The sequence below is a fragment of the Halichoeres trimaculatus genome, unplaced genomic scaffold (genome assembly GCF_033239565.1).
Source record: "Halichoeres trimaculatus isolate MK-OKI-2021-1 unplaced genomic scaffold, fHalTri1.1 fHalTri1_scaffold_3, whole genome shotgun sequence".
Lineage (NCBI taxonomy): Eukaryota > Metazoa > Chordata > Actinopteri > Labriformes > Labridae > Halichoeres > Halichoeres trimaculatus.
Window position 1 is genome coordinate 30,658,710 of NW_027437181.1, and position 19,209 is coordinate 30,677,918.

Sequence of the window (19,209 nt, forward strand, 5' to 3'; positions counted from 1 at the left end):
GGTTTTTCCTTTTTGCAACAAAATCTGTATCTGGAACGAGATTTATTGATTGCTTTTGATTGAAATGCTAATTCAATAAAGTTTAGATTAGAAGGTATTTATCTTCACGCAAGCTGTCATAATTAGTCTAAATAATGTTGGGAGGTTGTGTGTCGTATAAACCAAATGCAGAGCATGTGGGAGAAATAACCACTAACTATAACTGTGTTTTAAGTATGGCATAGTGGGTCTGCAGCCGTCCACATCCCTCCAACATTCATAACAAAAGCAAACAGTAAAAGTAAAACATTTTCTCCAGATGTCCTCTGCACATTAGTATGTAGCCCTCCACCGTCTCCTGCCTCTGTTTCATTTCCAGCCCTCTGACAGATGGAATAATAGAGCTGTAATACTACATTCATGCCATTAATTTCTGTAAGTACAAGCAGCGAGCGTGTGTGTTGTTATAATCTTTCTGCAAAAGGGACACTTCAAACAAGTCTGGAATGGAGGAACGATGCCTTAAGCCCCTTGTTTCAACCTGGGATGCTAATGCATTTCAAGCTTAGTGCTAATAAAATTGAAAAATAAATGGAGGGTAATTGTTTCATGCATTTGAAGGGAGCTGGCTCATTCCATTTTGTGTGTGTATGTTTGTGCGTGCTGCTGCCTGCCTGCCTGCGTGTGTGCGTGCGTGTTTGTGTGTGTGCATTTCAATTTTCAGAATCAGTCGTCTGTTCAATGGCACCGAGCCCATCGTGTTGGACAGCTTGAAGCAGCACTACTTCATAGATCGGGATGGCGAGATATTCCGCTACATTCTCAGTTTCCTCAGGACCAGCAAATTGCTCCTTCCAGATGACTTCAAGGTACATATCAGCAACACAACATACAAATGTATTGTGTGTACTTGACAGCACCATCAGCTCACACTTCACAACATTAAAAAAAAGCTTGGGTACATAAAGCCATCTGTGCAGAGACGCAGTGGTGTTGTGTGAAATCCCTGATTTTTCCCAAGATAATACACCAAGGTGTGAATATGTTTGTGTTTATTCTTGTTTCCTGTCCTCTCAGGGGTTGGATGTTTTCAAAAATTAACCACAACAAAGTTCTGTTTTCTCACAGACTCCCCCTCCTCTTATTCAACACATTAATTACCTGTAGTGTAAGCATGAGGAGTAATTAGGAAACTTTGGAATATGGGACAGACTTCGGCGGCGGTGCTCTGGAGGTAAAATGCTAACTGGCTAACTGGAGCATGGCCTGATGATGTGTATGCCAAAGCCCTGAGCTGTTGTTTTTCACTCAGAGTGGTTTGTATAAAGGTGAGCCCAGGTGAAATAGCCTGGACTCTCCTGCGATCCACAGCACTCTGATGGCCAACTCCAACACAAAGAGTCTCACTGGCCGTCACTGGAGGAGCAGCACCCAGCGTGTTTCTACTCCTGTATATGTCTATGTTTCATCTTTGTGGGCCATTAAATCCACTTTGGTCTCTAAGAACTACAGAGACAGCTCACCTTTCTTAAATGAGCATCTACACTGGAGAAATCAGTCCTAATGCGTAAACCCATAGAGAGTATAATGTCCTTATTATCCTGATATCAGGAAACTAGGAATGAACAATGTCTTTAGAGCTGGATTTTCAAAGTAAAGTAAATGGCAACATCTCATCTGGATAAATCATAAAAGCTGAAATATTGTCATGCTTTGAAAGATGATACATTGACATGATGGGTTAATATGTTGCTGATTTATCCAGACATGCTGCAGCAGAATTTGCAGTAACACTTCACTCTAGAGGTTCGCAAATTTCATCGCACTTAGGTAATAATTAGACAAAGTTTTTTTTATTATTTCTTTAAAAATACCCCCGAAATTTAATGAGAATTTGTTGAAAATAAGCACATAACTTCTGGACAGATTCTGTTTTGCAGTGCGCCTGTACTCACAGTTTCTATCGCAATCAGGTTAGGCCAATTTACAATCCCACTCTTGGTGAATATCACATCTGAAGCCTTCAGTTGTATCATGTAAAACATTATAGGCCTAATCAAAAAGGTATATCATTTTGCATGTGATCTCAATTATGCATATCAACAAACTGGGTATGAAAGAACTTGGTGAAATTAAAAAGATAGCTAACCATCAACTGATTATTGGGAAATTGAATTATTCACTGAACATTTCAAAGGTAATTATCAGAGGAAACAATGAACCTAACTTCTGTTTTCAAGAAGTAAGCAGCGATTTATCACCTGCTTCTCTGGAAACGGCAGAAACGTTGGGATACTTCGAAAAACATTTTGTGGTGGGTTGTGATTTAATGTCGAATAAATTATTTGCTAATCGTCACCTTCTTACCTTGCAATTTGGAGTAAATTTCAAAGAAACTGGAAAAAAAAACAGTAACCAACAAATTTTGACTTGCGACAATAAATTTGGACATTATTTTAAAGAAGTTATGTGCTGATTTTAAAGATATAAGAAAAAACTTTGTCTGATTATTACCTAAGTGTGATGAAATTTGTGGACCTCTAAAGTACAGTGTTACCAGATTTGCATCACTCTGAAGTAAGGTTTCTGACCTTCACCCTAATGTAAGTCAAGTACTTTACTCTCGTTTTACCTCTGGTTTGGCCTCCACCACTTTATTCTGTAGTTACTAAAGGTGTGAAAAATATTGATATGGCAATTTATCCTGAAACTTTGACCTGTGATAAAATATTAATATTTTAACTCTTAATATCAATATTTTTGTGAAAGTAAAAATTCATATTTTAGGTGAGTTGGAAGTAAAATATGTCTTTCGAGCAACTCCGCTGTATGTTGCCCATAAACTGTATCATAGATATAATCTCAAAGTATATTCAAAATATTTGCCTCTAAATTTGATGATGTGGGTTTTAATGCCATAAACATTGATGTTTTCTCTCTATCCTTGGGTCAGTTAGTTAAGATCATTTTAAGTTTAAATTTTACTGTGTAGTAGACCGATGTAGTTATAATCATAGTCATGTTTTGTGCAATATTTGTTTTTTTTTTTATAAGTAAATTGGTTACACCAAGTGACATTTATCAGTTTCAGCAACTGACCATGTCTTTTACCCATTATTTTTTTGCAACATTAGTTTAATGTCACAGTAGTTTAAGTGACAAACTTTAACACAATTTATGTTTTCAAGTTAAGTGTGTGCATGAAACACTGCATCTGACTTTCATTATTTCAAACACAAGTAAATAGAAAAGTTTTTTTAATCAAATAGTTAACTGTGTAGAATATCGCAATATATCACGATATGGTAATATCGTGATATTATTGTATCATGACTCAAGTATTGTTATGCATATCGTATCTTGAGGTTATTGCCAAAACTCACCCATAGTAGCTAATGATGTTATCTCTGGCGTCATTTTTATTGGCGGATAGCAAACGCTCTTTTACGATGTCCTTTTCAAAACGATGAGTAGGTAAGAGAAAAACAAAGACAGTAAAGCTGAGAAATAAAATGCCAAAACAATGAGCTTGAATGTGCTAAAATGTTCAGGGAGATCAGGGAGATGGCAGAATTTTTTGGTAATAAAAGTTTTGTCCAAATCTGTGACCAAAGAGCATGCACCATGTACGGAGGTGACAGTCTCTGTAGCAGTAGAGTCCATAAGGAACTCTTTTTACCGTTTCCTGCTGCTCTCAGTATTTCCTAGCTCTCTTCAGCCCATTCATAAACAGCAAAACCACTAAGCTTATAAGCATTTGTAAAAATGTACACGTCCTCCCAAAACCTTATGAGGTAAATGTGGTTTGTAGGGTGCTACGTTTTAGTGCCCGTGCCACGGGACCAGTTGAAGCTCATGTAAACCAGCACAGCATTGTTGGCACATAAGGTAAATCCTTTTCATACAGTGTGATAAAGCACAGCGACAGTGCAGAGCGTGCTAAAAATGTGTCTTTTGTGAATGAAATGTTAATATTGGCTTCTTTTCTTTTCCAAACTTTCGTTCGAAAGTAACTGACAAAAGTATTTTATTGAATGTAATCAACCAGATTTGTTTAAAAATCCAAACCTTTCATCACAATTTTGCACAGATTTTTCCATCTCCTACACAGTCTCTGTGCTGCCAACATGATTTTAACTAGACGTGTCGTCACCAGATAATGCAGTGTTAAGACGACCTGTCATTTTGCATATTTCTGTTGGATTAAGTCGGGTTATTCTCTGTTTCTTCGTCTCTGTGCGCAGCGCCTTTCAGATTACTCATAGTGGGTTAATCCATTGTTGACATAAAAATATAAATTAGTGCAGCTTCAGACCAAACTTAAGGTTTTACCAGCAGGTTAGTCACACGGCACAGAGGTGTCCACACAACTTGAGTGGCTTTGTCAGAGTCATTACATATTCTGCCTACAGCTCCTTCCTGTTCAAGGTTTTATTCAGTGCTACTGCTTCCTAGGTGTATTCTATTCTTCACTTCTACTCCACCTTAACTTGCATGACCTTTCCACCGGGCTGCTGCTTGTTCATCATTCTCTACAAGGGAACAAGGCGAGGCCGAGCCACACAGAGCCGGGGGCAAACTCTCCGGGCCTCACGGATAGTCTGAACGAGAGCCAAACCTCAGACAACAGAACACGACATGAAAGCCCTGCATATTTTCAGCAGTGATGGCCTGACTCAGGAGCGATTAGTTTTTCCCCTCTTATTCATGCTTTTCCCTCCCTCGTCCGTGAAGTCTTGACAGTCCAATCAGGCACAGCAGTTGAAGAAATGCATTGGACCTCATTGTTTCAACTCATTACGATCCCCTCGCATAAGCCTGTGTTGATCTGCATACCTTTCAATTTGCGTGAAGCCGGGGAAAAAAAATGCAAATAGTGCGAGGCAGAATTGAGCATGTCCTTATCTGAACACAATCAGGCTTGCCGTCGCCAGAGGGCTGGCTCTGTTCTGCTGCTGGCAGCCACGGCGCTGTGTGTTTTGCTAAATCAATGTGAAAGTCTGAGCAGAATAGGAAAAGAAATTTTTCAGCCTACATCAGTGGAACAAAATATTCACTATTAATATCCTCCCTCATCTCATTATTCAAACTACAATTAATCACAAGAGTGTAAGCAATGCTCAGTCACACCGAGGGCATGTTTTAAAGTGTTAAGAGTTACTGCTCTCTGTCACGGTGCACTCAGGCTTTTATTGCACTTTAAATCGATATGTTTTTTTCATTTTGTATCAAATCCATTTATTAATGATAAGAAAGAGTTTTGCTTTTATTTTTTGTTGTGCTGTATTTATGGTTCAGAGCAGGCTGGTTTGGTGGCCTGCCTTCTTGTGCAGCTTTCGTAATTTTTCCTCCCAAACACTCGATTCTTCCTCAGTCCTCAGACTCTCTCACAGTGACAGTTTCTATCACTTTCCTCCTCTTCTTCTCTTTCTCTGCCGCCCTCTCTGTCTCTCCCTCCCTCTGTCCTTCCCTGAGATGTTGCCTTGCCGGTGGGCGATCAGGTCGGATCATTATTTTGAAGCTCAAACGGGCTGTCTGGACACAGGATTGGGGGATGAATTGTCTCGTAGAGCTGGCAGCAGTAGCAGCAGCTCCAGCAGCCAGGACGGAGCTGTTGGCCCCCGTCTCCCTCTCATCCTCACCTCAGCGCTTAGGATTACTCTGTTGTTTTGTGCGCTGCTCAGGATGACTAAAGTGCCTCGCAGACAGACCCCTGTTAAAAACATATCCATCCATGGCTTCAGACCTGTGAAGGATGAGGAGCTACACTTTGATACAGAGAGCCGCCTGAAGGGGAGCGTCTCAGTATGAGTTTTGTCAGCTGCAGCAAGAGGGCCGGGAGAGAAAAAGACAGGGAGAAAGGGAGAGAAAAAGGGAAAAAAGGACCCACTCCCCTCCTTTTCTTCACATTCTGAAATCTTAAATATTAGACCGTCAGCTTAAGATGTGTTGCGTCAACGCTCGTCCAGATGGAGTTGTATTTGGGTGTCGTTTGCTCGCCTTAGATGAAGGCACAGCTTAGATGACGGGGTGAACCAGACAGGGAGGCTTTTCAAGGCTAAAGAGTCTGACAGAAGCAGCAGGGTTAATGAATATGCTGTTTGCTGCCATGCTCTGTTTCTATACCCGGCAGTGGTCCTGAGAAGGGAAGGGGAAAAGCGCTCTTAGATCCCCGGCTCCCAACACCCACCACCAATGATGCACACGATACCAAACATATGTTGTTTCTGCAGCACAAACACAGAGTCTCACTTTTCAAGGGCATTTAGATTTTGCTTTGCACCAATATGTGCAACCTCTCTGTGCAATATATTGTGACAGGAGGAATCATTTTGAGCATGATTTGAGTGTATTCAGTGAAACGAACGTTAGCCATTAGCTAAAATACACAAGCATCTTGTAACTCTGAATGGCAGCGGTGGAGAATGAATGAAGCCGTCATTCTTTGTCACTTTGAAACACTAATCAGAAAACAGTTTTATTAATTACTAATTGTTTAGCTGAAAGATTTGCTGCATTTAGGTGTAACCTAATTAAATCTTGTTCTAATAAGAGCTTAACATCGGGCCACGAACCTCATTAACATAAAACTCCCTCCATGTGAGGAATACATTAAAATCCTCCTTGGCTGATGATCGTCCTCATGTTCACTTGCAAATATCTTTTCCTCACCTCCTGTCTAGCGAAACCTCCGCCTCCCTGTATTTGCTATGGTAGCGGTGAATGATGGTGCCATCTGGTCTTGTGGGAAATTAGAGGCAAGAGCGCCGGGGCAAATGGCCCCCAGCAAGCCCTGCCCAGGAGGGAGAGGCAGACAATCTGCTGCAGACTGTCTGCACACAGGAATGCACCATCCCACTTCAGTGGAGTCCTACTCACGGCCTTTCTGGAGTCGGCTCATTGAAACATGCTAAGGGCTAGCACAGCTCTGCCAAGAGCTACTGTGGAGGAGAACTGCAGCATGGCTATGCTTTGTTTACGGAGTGTTGTCCTGCTGGTCCGAGGCCATCACTAGTCCTAGTTTATTGTTCTTCTCTCCAGATGATGTTTTACATGGTAGTGAGACATTAAACTCTGCTGTTTCCAAATTTCTGTCAATCAGATATTCTTTGCTCGAGTAGAACAGGATCATACGTTTGCATTTGGACCGGGTGAGTTTGATGCTGCAGCTCCAGGTTTATGGCTCTAAAGATAAGTAGCTGCAGGACTGAGGACATTCAAGTGATCTGCATCTCAAATAAACATGTTTCATAAAATATATTAAAGGAGTATATTCATAACTGTGCCAGTAGTTTGCTTTCTCACGCATGCTGCAGCACACAGTTGTGTCACTACAGCAGAGGGGTCAAAGGGCAGAAGCAGTCTGAGCAGCTCTGCTGGAGTAAGTAGAGGTTAAGTGTCTTGCTCAAGGACACTTTGTCATTAGTTGCTATGGGGAAGCCATCAGGACACCCTGTATACATACTTCTACTGTCGTCATAGTGTTGCACAGTACAGTACAAGTAAAGTATTTTGTCTAGATGACCTTGGTGACAAACTGTAAGGCAGTGAAACTCATCCTGTTAGTCACAGACAGCCAAGAGGACTGTACACATGCAAATTAATTGCACTCATCTCCTGCTCCTCTGACTGTATAGGACTTCCACCTGCTGTACGAGGAGGCACGTTATTACCAGCTGACGCCCATGATCAAGGAGCTGGAGCGCTGGAAGCAGGAGCGTGAACAGCGGCGGATGGCACAGCCCTGTGACTGCCTGGTAGTGCGCGTCACACCCGACCTGGGCGAGAGGATCGCTCTGAGTGGGGAGAAGGTCCTCATCGAGGAGATCTTCCCTGAGACCGGGGACGTCATGTGTAACTCAGTCAACGCTGGCTGGAACCAGGACCCCACACACGTCATCCGCTTCCCCCTAAATGGCTACTGCAGACTCAACTCCGTCCAGGTAACACAGTGGAAACACTCACCTTCTCTTCATGTGGCATGTTTCATACATACTGGACAATTCACGCAAAACACAATCACAGAGTTTAGATGTAACTTCAGTTTTACAGACATACACATTTTGGTCTCTTAATAAGAGCTGTATGTAAAGTCCCCTTCTTCTTCATCTATTAGAGAAAGTCCCATTTTTAGCAGCTGAATTCATGTTTCTATTGTTACTGTTGAATCAGTTTCTCTCCTGACAGCGAAACACAAATCAAAGTTTGTGAAATGCCCAAAGCCAAAAGATGTATTAAAATAGTTTTACCTCCTTTGAAAGGACTGATTTGGAAAAAATTAAGCAAATTTTAAAACAAAATCACTGCTGTATAAGACAAAAGGATAATAATTTTATAGCACCATACAACAACAGAGACAGCCTTTTTATTCATAAAAGGTATATTTCTTGCCAAAAGTTTGATGCAGCCCCCATGTTTTAGTGCCAGTTATTCTGTTTTCAATGATGGCTTCAGGATATCAGACTTTAGCCAAAGCCTGTTCATCGGTTAAGTGGTTTCATAAAAAGTTCCTTGTTGTGACTTTATTCAGACTGTTTCATGGTGTGAATGATGTGCATCATCTCTGTAGTTTAAAGGTAGAAGAGGCTCGTTGTACAAGCGCAAAGACAGACAACAGATTGTACCAGTGGCTCTCAGGTGTTCAATATGAACCTAGATACTTTTCTATCTGTTGCTCGGCTAACAGCATCATTGATTAATGCACTCATTTTTAAGTTTTGACTGATGTAGTTTAGTTACAATGTCTATCAAATACTTTTCATTCTCACAGCTTTCTCTGAGATCTCACAGAGTAACCCTGTTTTATTACACTCAGCATGTGGCAGAGTGCAGGTTCCTCATATAATCTTTGCTATGAGTCAGTAAACCTGTTTTTTTTTCTGTTTTGTACAAGTTGTGCATGTTGCAACAGCAGAGTTTTTTTAACCTTTGTTTATACAGAAAGGGATTTTGCTGAGCGTGCAAACCATTTTTCACCACCACCCATCAACACTTCATACACATTTAAAAGCCTGGCTAATGTTTGTTATGTGTAACTTAAGTTTTGAAAGACGCCATAAAGCCATCCTATTGTCCTCTTAAAAATAGAAAACTTGTGTCACTTCTCAGATCGGATGTTCTGTATCCATTTTTAATTTTCAGTGCATAATAAGAGTTTGTTTGGTACAGCATCAGTAAGGCCTCTGGCATGGCGGCCATTGGCTAGTTTGCTTGTCTGTACAATGGAGTATCGACATAATTCAGTAGCTCAAAAAGTACTGCATTTGTTTCTCTCTAAATAAATATATAGTCCTCTCAGAAATAATTTATCATCTTGACATAACTGTCTGATACTGTTTCAGGGCTGCAAAGAAAAACTTCCTCAACTGTATGAAGACAGCAAACGGCTAAATGTCAGTAGATGACATAAAACTATAACACATTTCAGAGACAAAGCAATTAAATTTGATAACAAAACAAATGAAGTCAGGAAGGGAAACAAGCCGTGGCGCTGCTGATGCTAGCACAGCTCAGGTTTTTCTTAAGCTACATGTCTTTAGGTGTACTGAGCCAGGTCGTTAAACAATATGGTAGCAAAACTTTTACATCCACAGTTAGGGATGGTTACCGGTCCCATTTGAAACCATACGGTACATATACCCAGTACCTGGCAATTGGTATCAGTACCCAACAGTACCAATTTTTGGTACTTTTTTGTGTTTATGTGGCAAAAAAATATGTTTTGTTCAATTTAACATATTAATTTTCAATATATAACCTTGCAATGCTGTGTTTATGTCCAGCATGGAAAATCACCTACCTACCACCCACTCCCTCACAGTCACAAGGATGTGTTTAGGTACCTAAACATGGTACTTTTTGATTTTACATGAATCGGTACCTGGTACATTAGACTGAATTTGGACGGTACCTATAAAAGTACCTTATTCTGTATCCATCCCTATCCACAGTACACGTCAGTTTAAATGACTTTTTTGCCTAATCGTACTGAAGGTATCGCCCACCTCTCAAGTTCAGGTATCAGAGACAGAATCCATTAGGGTTGGCATACACTGGTTCTTTTGATGTGAGCTAGAAGCCGAATCAACGGTTAAATATTTTTTGTAAAATGTTGCTTCAAGGCTGTTAGCATGATTTGTGACCATAGACTGTATGAAGTACGGACGTGGTCTCTGTGATATCACCCATCTGTTCCTGATACAGACCATAGCCTGTATATAGAGTGGACAGCTTGGCACTGCCATTTACCATTATACGGTTTTGAAGCCTAAATATCCCCGTCACAGGCACAGCCATTGGTAGCAGTTGTACAGCCTGAGTCAATGCAGTAGAGGCTATGATAGAGAATCTGAGTGGAGTCGGTTGACCAAAATAATCTTTTTTTTTTTTCTTTCCAGAGTCTAATCACCTTTTTTGCTCTCCCTCCTGAAATATTTTACCTTTTTGAAAAAAATACACAAGAATGGCAGCTGTCAATCATCGTTAAATGAAACATACAACCTTGCTTTTAACCTCTTATAACTAATGAAAATAAATCTTTTGGGAAAAAAGAAGACTTGAACACAAGGCAGCCAAATAATATCTTCTAATCACCACAACAATGGGATATGAGAACCATTACCATGAGGTGTGCTAATTTTTTTAAGTTTGACCACAGTCCATCTGGAATGACTGGGGAGCTTGATTTTTTTTTACCTATACTGCAGCCAGCCATCAGGGGGAGCAGTTTTTGTGGCGACCTCACTGCGAGTTAAGCAAGATCCATTCTTTTTACAGTCTACGATAAAAACCAATTGTTGGGGCCATATTGGATGTGATGTGAGCTTTGAGCTTCCTTTCTGACAACTACAGGGCGACCATCAGTCACATGAGCTGAGCTGTGTCTCTGATTGGACAAATACTTGATCCTAATATCTTCCAAAACACTGAGTTGGAAAAAATTCACCCCCTGTACAGTGTGTGCCAGTCATGAAATTAGTGTTTCAGACCTAAGTCATTTTTTTAACCACACTGTAAGTGGGATTTTTAATGCCGTGGTTTCTTGTCTTTCTGCAGCCAGCTGTGGAGTATCAATGAAAATCAACTTCTAGCACTTCTGCATAGGCTTCGTTTTGCTTGACCAGATGTTGCCTCTTGTTTGTGACTCTTGGTGTTACATTTTGCCACAGCAGAGATGACACTCTGAAGTGACTTTAGAGATAAAAGCTGCTCTGATGAGCTGCTGTTCGTTTTTAAAGAGGGAGAGAGAGGCATCAGTAATAACAGGTGTACAGTGGGAGTGTTGTGTTTCACTCTGACTCAGCTCTTTGTTTAAAGCATTATGTAAAATCTCGGACCAGCATGCCTGTTGTGGTTGAGACTGTCTTTACCTTAAGGAGAATAAAGTGATGTTGGTATAATTTAAAGTTTTAAACATGTAGTCTGACTGATAGGAACAATCTGTTCAGACCTCCAACTCTTTCAAACTTCAGAAAACTATTTTTACAGTTGTCTTACCCAGACAGCTCCGTGAGAGGGAGGAAACATAACAGCCTCACACCACAGGCTCGATATAACACACTCTGGTGCCCACAGCAACGAACAGGCCAACACATAGAGGAGCCTTCCCCCCCTCCAGCACCCAAAGGGAGCCTCTCCCAGGCAGGCTAGTGTGCTCTGACACCTCCACCTCCCCCCTGCCAGTGTGAGAGACCACCTCCAGGGAGGAGAGACGAGCGAGCGGGACAGAGCACGTGTGGACTGCGGCCATGTTTTCCTGCGAAAAAATGAAGAAGAGGAATGGAGAGGGGGGGAAATGATATGCATAATTTACGCTTTACTCCTTTTTAAGACACAGCTCCTTTTTTAAAAAGACTCCAATATAACACTGCTCAAGGCGATTGAAATACACGTATTGCATTTTTTAATACCATACTTACAATTTCTCAAACAGCCTAAACCGGTTTATACTTCTTTTATAGATTTTTAAATGACTTGCAATATAATTAATTGGCCGCATCAACTAACACAACATTTTCCCACTCTGTTTACCAGTGAGACTGGTTATGGAGTGTGAGCGCGTCAGACTAACATGGTCTGAAATGAGTTTTTAATGTTTGGGTTTTTATTGGGCTGCTGTGTTGAAGGCGAGCTGAGCTCAAATCCTCTTTTCAGACAAACTCCTCAGAGGAAGAGGAGCTGGATCTTCTAGGTTTCCTGTAAGCAATGCTCTCTTTTGTCTCACAGTATGGCCTCTCTACTTTGTTTTTTTTTTGTGAGTCTCATCTTGGCCCATGTTAGACACAAAATTATGTAGAAAAAAGCGCTATCACACACACAGCACAGAGGCCCGGCTCATTGAGCTGATGTAGATGAGGACACGAGGAGCAGATGGAGGTGTTTTTCAGTGTAAGGGGAGATTTTTCTAAACAACTTACTCATTCTGTCCTCCTTCTCATTGTTGCGTGAAGGTATGAGAAGGTTAGGAAAGTAATCCTCGTCTTACCCGCCAGACAATGAGTCTCTGATCTGATTTCAGCCCTGGACCCCAACCCAGGGGAACACACACACAGCCACACCCTGCCCACAGAGGAAGAGCAGGCCGAGGAACACGGCTCTGTCTGGAACAGAGTTTTTGTGACTGGACTTAGAGAGTCTGACAAGAAAGAGATGGATATGCAACAACTTTTGAACATCCTGTTTTCAATTTATGATGTCACAGGCCGGGATAATTCATTTTGGTCTCAAATGACTTTATTGAAGCTTAGGTACTGTTGCTGTGTGGCCCCAGGCTGGAAACTGCAGGACCTTGTGATACGTTGGTCACAATGAGATAACATGACATTTCTCAATACTTTACTGTACACCAGGCATAGCAACCCAGATTTTCCAGTTTATTATTCGCTTCTTGTCCACTGAAAGATAAAGTATCATCCCCGAGGTCAGTGAAAATTTTGTCTGACTTTGGAGAAAAATATCTCAATTACTCAGTGATGTTTACAGGATTTTGAGGCCTCTCTTTATGGCAGGGACTTTATCTAAGAGGAACTATATCTAAAACGTTGACATAAAATCACTTTTCACAGTCAGAAATATCAGTTTATCCAACATTAATAAATAAAGATAAAGAATAGCCAATATTTTATTTATTTATTTTTTAACCAAATAATCATATTTTGCTTCTTTAAAGAGCAGTAGTCACAAATTTGGTTGAAATTTAAGTTTCTCATTTTACCGATGAGACCTTTTGAGGAGGTCCCTAGGAATCCTGGTGAACTTATGTTATTTTATAAACCCGAAGAAAATCCAATCAGTCACATGTTTTTGATATAATAAAAATCCTTTGTTGTAGCACTAAACATTCCAAAAAGACAGCACTTACTTCCGATTCAACAGAAAGTTTAAACTGAAAGGAAAGTTTCTGAATATTTCAGTGCAAGCTGAAAATGCAGCCCCTGTTTTAGTGTGTGTGTTTTCCAGAGTGCGAGAGTGAGAATAAACAGCCCCACCTTGGCGAGTGATTCTCCATGAAGTCATGAAAGGAATTTAGGGAATAATGCAAACCACCTGCTCTGTGATGTAGATCCAGCCGAGAGAAACCGAGAGCAGCAGAGCCACTTAAAAGAGGGAAAACATTTAGCCAAAGAGCCACAGAGGTGTACACACACACGCGTCCCAGAGCTGGAGCCAGCCCGGCTGCTCCATACATCACCGTGATGAAGCACTCAGATCAGGCCAGAGCCAATCTGTCCTTCATCAATGTGACAGCCGAGGCGGTCGTAGAGAGGGCCTCCCTGTCCCCCTGCCGCCCGGCCGGGGAACGTAACACGTCGCAACACTCTCTTACATGTCACACTGCCACTCCATCAATCCTGAGCCGGGTGGAGGGAGAAAGCACAGCTCATCAGAGCAGACGAGGCCACACAAACACCTCCACTCTGCTCCTCGGCGGCATTGAGACATTAACACAGCTGCAGTTTGAGGTCTCAGAGTGTCTGTGTGTGGAGCTCAGGATCAACAGGCAGAGCTTTAACCTGCATGCAGTCAGAGAGGAGAAACTCTGGACAGGGCTGCTGCTGACAGCTTCAGCAGCTGGTGCCAGAAAAGGTTTTAAAAAATGTTGAATGTTTTTATTGTATGAGACATGGTTAGCATGTGAAAAGTAGATCTTCTTAGAGTGAGTCGGGCTATAGTCAGTCTGCGTTTTACAAACCTGGAGGCAAAAGGTAATGAATTAGGAAAACAGAATAATCAGCTGACTCCTGAAAGTTCAGAGACAGTTTATCAGAGGGGAAAAATAAACGTGACTCACAATAAATTGGGATACAGAATATTTAAACAGAATAATATGATTAATGTGAACTTGAAAAAAAGCGTCCATCATAGACGACTGCTTGGCTTTAATTCTTCAGTTAGCCTCCACCTCCACGGGGTCCAGAGGGCAGCCCAGGACTGAGCTGGCCTTCTTCACTACTTTGTTCAGTCGAGCTCTCCTCTTTCTAGTCCACCAACAGCAGGTAAAATCACTCCAATGTGGCATTCCTGTCTGGTGTTAGCTCCGTCAGCCATGTCTGTGAATAGCATGATGGACCTCCACCCTCTGCTGCTGGGTTGGCACCACAAGCTCATCCATTTTACTGGAGATAGCTCGTACTGCAGTGTCAGAGTGTTGTCTTCACCTCTTTTGTCTCAGCTTACAGAGAACATTGGACCTAGCACCTGCTAGCATTAACATGCTACACGCTGCTAGCATCTGAAATGTTGTGTATAAACAATGCAACTGTGTTACCCATAGGCTCCCCAGACACACAGAAAATAGTAAAAATGCCACTGCAAATGTGACCAGTTTGGTGTTGATGTCCAAACACTGAGTCGTGAAAAGTAATGACAGACTCCAAATACAAAGATCCATATTATAATTTTATTTGGATTAGTGGTCTATGTTATTTGTGTTTGTCAGTTTAAGCAGGTCTTTTGATACAACTTGAATAACTTAATTCATTGAAACAAGAAAAAAAACTGCCTAACACGATGCATGTGTCCACTTATACTAATGCTTAGTGTGTTTATTTGCTGGTCCATCTGATGAGACAAGGAAGTGACACAAACATGAGTTTTTCCTGCATCCTTGTCCAAATATATCCATCAAAATATTTCACAATTATTTTATCAAAATATATTTCAAGTTCACTTAAAGCTTCAGTAGGGATATTAAAACTTACTGACATTTGATAGTGATGCTAAAAACTTAACTTACAAATATGAAACGTGACGCAGGTTGAGATAAAGGTCAGATAAAGTGATTTGCAGCTGGAACAGTCTTTAAATTAATTGATGATTCTGGATCAACGATGCAGGTGACCATGGAAAAGGAACAGGTTGAGCTATTTTTTTTTTTTCATCAAAAAGCGCTACTTTTGTATCTCTAATCTTGTAACTGCTCAGTTAAGGTATTAGAGGTAACCTTTTGTCCACTGGGGGCACCATAATCAGCACAGAACAAAAGTTTCTCACAGCAGCTCTAAGTCAACATATTGAACATCATAAACTTCAGTCATCAAAGCAGAAGTTATATATTTCAGAGTGTCTCTTGAGTACACAAAAAATAATATCATTATTACTAACTACTGATTATAAGGTGTTTTTTTTTTTTTTATTTAAATGACTTTAGGTTGGGTCATATTGTCAAAGCTGGTGACTTAACTTGATGTTGAAAACAGGGGTGTCAACATGGTTTCCAAAATGAACTTTATTTTCCAGTTTGACCTAGTTTTGTAGAGCTTTTACGGCCTTTGCTCCTAGTTATAGTGCAGTTGAAGTTCAAGTCACAACCATTCACACTGCATTCATACACTGATGGAGAAGGATGCTATACCACAGGACCACCCATCTTAACCAAGCGGCAGCCTCCGGTCTAAGAATATGAGACAATGCTGAAGTGCTAAAATCTGCTGTTTCTCGAGTGTCCGCTTGAGACTGACCTGAAGTCACACCAAGCCAAAAAAAAAAAAAAAAGCAGAAATTAACCTTTTTACAGCCTGGTTCAAAAAACTTCTCCTGTCTGAATTGCTAAGTTTACCATCGACACACACTGTACAGGGATGATTTTTTTTCTGACTTGGCGGTTAAGAGGATATTAAGATTGCAAGCTCGTCCAATCAGAGGCACAGCTCAGGGTCACGTGACCAACAGGCGCCCTATAGCTGTATGCAAAGCCCTTGCCACTACCAATATGGCCACGAGGCGACATGCTTCATTTTCTGTTTCAGAAACAGACGGGTGATGTTGGAGAGACTACGTCCATGTTTTAGACAGTCTATGATCTAAATTGATCCAGGTTACAAAAATTAGTAAGGGATCAAACTGCCAAATTTTTGACCGTGGGATAAACAGTTAAACAACAGCAACACAGAATGCTGAAAAATGTAAAGAAGTAGGTGGATATAGCAGCACTGAAGGGAAACTAAGTACCTATAAATATATATAATATATATTTATATTTTGAATACTTTGCTTTTACAACCACAGGTGATCATATAGCCATTACCTGAGATTAAAAAAGTCAAACTTAATGAAACAAGGTTGCCTGGTTCACTGTGGTGAGTGTTTACATTTATCGGGTCAGGGGTTGTGTTTTCACAGGGGTCATGAAAACTTGAGGCTCAGTCTTGTCAGCTCTACAAACACAGCCACTTGATAGTGCGCAACAAAAGCTTGAATACATTCATCTGTCAAAATGTTTTTGTGGCTCGTGATTCCTAAAAAAAGCTGGCAGATGGCTCAGAGAATTAGAAAGAGTCATTCTTCTCGGCTGTTTTGTGCCAGATGCTAGTGATAGGCGGAGGATACGATGCAGAGACTGCAGTTAGCGCTTCTTGTCACATATGAAAGACTGTGCATAGTTAAACAAAGGCGACCCCCTGAGTGCAGCGCCCATCATATGCTCCAGTGTGTGTGTGTGTGTGTGTGTGTGTGTGTGTGTGTGTGTGTGTGTGTGTGTGTGTGTGCGTGTGTGTGTGTGTGTGTGTGTGTGTGTCATACGTGTCAATCAACTTTAAATCCTTTGCCACAAGGAGCACAGTCTTCCAGCACCTCCTGAGAGGAGTGTGTGTTGCACTCTGGTGGCCATCAATATTACATCGTGCTCCGGTTTCCAGCCACGAGAATCATCCACTTTGATTCCTGCCTGCGTTGGAAATATACGGAGCTCGGAGGTTAGAGGAGTGAGTTTTCCCTTTTGTGACCCTCACTTGACTGGCAGCTCAGAGAGACCGTTATATGCTGACTGGTGTGTGTGTGTTTTGGGGGCAGATCCCAGTGCAGCCAAGTCAACCCCGTAACAGTAAGACTGGTTTATTTTGATTTAGATGTTGAAGGATCACTGGGGATGGAGAGGATGAAGAGATGCTTTAATTTAGTTTTCTGTTTTAATAACTCAGACATGAGAGACGAGAGAAGTGCCGAAGTTCAGGTTGAAGCAGCAAACTTGAGCGCGGCGGTGTCAAATCTTCTGTACAGTTGACTTCTGATTTTCCTGTTTTTACAATGAAAGAAGGTTTCAGGACTGCATTTGTCTGGTGCTTTAATACAGTGATGGATAAAGCTCTAAGCAAGAAAAAGAAGGTACCTCACATCCGATCACAGGAAAACTGCAAAAGGAAGTGAATCACCAACATGAAAAAAAAAGTAAATCAGAATAAAAACAAACTTAACTAAATAGAAAAAGGAATGCTGGTTAGCTATTTTTCCCTTTCATGGAAAGCATCATGCCTGGGTTGAAACTTGGAACAATCAGATTGCTCTCATGCAACCCTGCTGTTAGTATATTTTGCTATGGTTTCGCTCAAGTGAGGCAGGCAAGTAAGCAGAGAAATCTGCATAAGTACAACACAAGTTTGAAAGCCTCCAGTCACAAGTATGTAGAGCTGAACTGAGCCACCAGGACATGTGTTAGCTTTTTAAGAGGGTGCAGTTCTTTCTGCTGTCAGCTGGGACTGATTTCAGGACATTGTCCTGTGGACATTGAAACCTTTTGCTTGGATTTATCTTAATTATTCAACGTATTGTTTATTCCCCCATGGCAGTAATTCACTGTGTCAAACTGGATGTGAAGTTTTTATTGTGGCTTCTTATAGTCATTACAGTACTCTTGAATCAGTTACAGCTATCTGTAATAATATCCTTAAGTCTTTTTGTTACCAGGCATTAATGATAAAAGTGTTTTCAGACTATCTTTATTGATCGGGCCATTCTCCTCTGTGACCAAATTCATTGCCGAACATGACAGAGTCCCACATGCGTTAAGAGATGATGGGGAAAAATGCAATGTGATGCAATGATCAAAGAAGGCTATGTAATATCATTTCCATAATCGTTAGGCTCCTCCGTCGTCTGTCATGGATTTGGGAGTGTTTGATGCTTGGGCAGGTCTCTTAATTAGCCATCCTCACCATCAGCTGTCTGCCGCCCCTTCTGTCTCACAAATTACAGAGTTTGTCGTCGGCGTATGGCCAGAGGACAAAAAAGGGGGAGGAAGAGGAGGAGGGGGGCAACTTCTCCAAGTGGTCCTTTCTGCTTACAAGCTGCACGTCGGCCCATATTTTAGTTTTAATCAGGATGTCTGGTTTTGAGGGGGGGTTCAGGTCTGTTCAACAAGTTTGTGTGTGAATATGCATGTTGGAATTTGCATTTTTAAGTTTGGATTCCTACACACGGGTTATCATGACTTTCTGAGTGTCTGTGTGCTTGATTTCTGCCCCTCCTCTGTTAGTCAGGGGAGGCTGCAGCCCTGTGACCTGGAGGCCTGAACGCCCCACTTCAGCCCTCAGATGGGGCTCCTGCTCCTGTAATTAGAGAGGTCATCCTTTGCCATGAGTGCGTGTGTGCAAAAGAGAGTCTGAAGAAACTGATCAAAACTTCTCTGGCTGTGTGTCAGGAGAGGGGGTTGGCCTTTGGCGAAACCTTTCATTTCCATGCACTGCACACTCCATTAAAAAGGAAGGGGGTATAAGTAAATACACAGCACTCCTCGCACTGGGATTTAAATATACCCCCGAAAAAAACAACAACATCCCAGAAGGATTACAGAGAGAAAAGTGGTCTCGGGGTTCACGTGTATCTGCATTTGGGCTAAAGTGTGCATCAGTGCCCAGACTGGAGGGCCAACATGAATCCCCATCTCCAGTTCTCCCCCTGCAGCTCTGACACTTTGTCCTCGCACGGATCACCCATAACTCCCCATCCTCATTCCCT

At 41.5% G+C, this 19,209-nt stretch overlaps 1 protein-coding gene across 2 annotated transcripts in view; it reads left to right on the forward strand.

Moving 5' to 3' along the window:
• kctd15b (potassium channel tetramerization domain containing 15b) overlaps positions 1-19,209 on the forward strand; it is a 31,568-nt gene that overhangs the window by 10,645 nt on the left and 1,714 nt on the right. For both annotated transcript variants that reach the window (XM_074667238.1, XM_074667237.1), the window contains exons 3-4: positions 704-848; positions 7,617-7,922. In XM_074667238.1, coding sequence (XP_074523339.1) covers positions 704-848; positions 7,617-7,922 — 451 coding nt within the window. The remainder of the gene's footprint in view (positions 1-703; positions 849-7,616; positions 7,923-19,209) is intronic.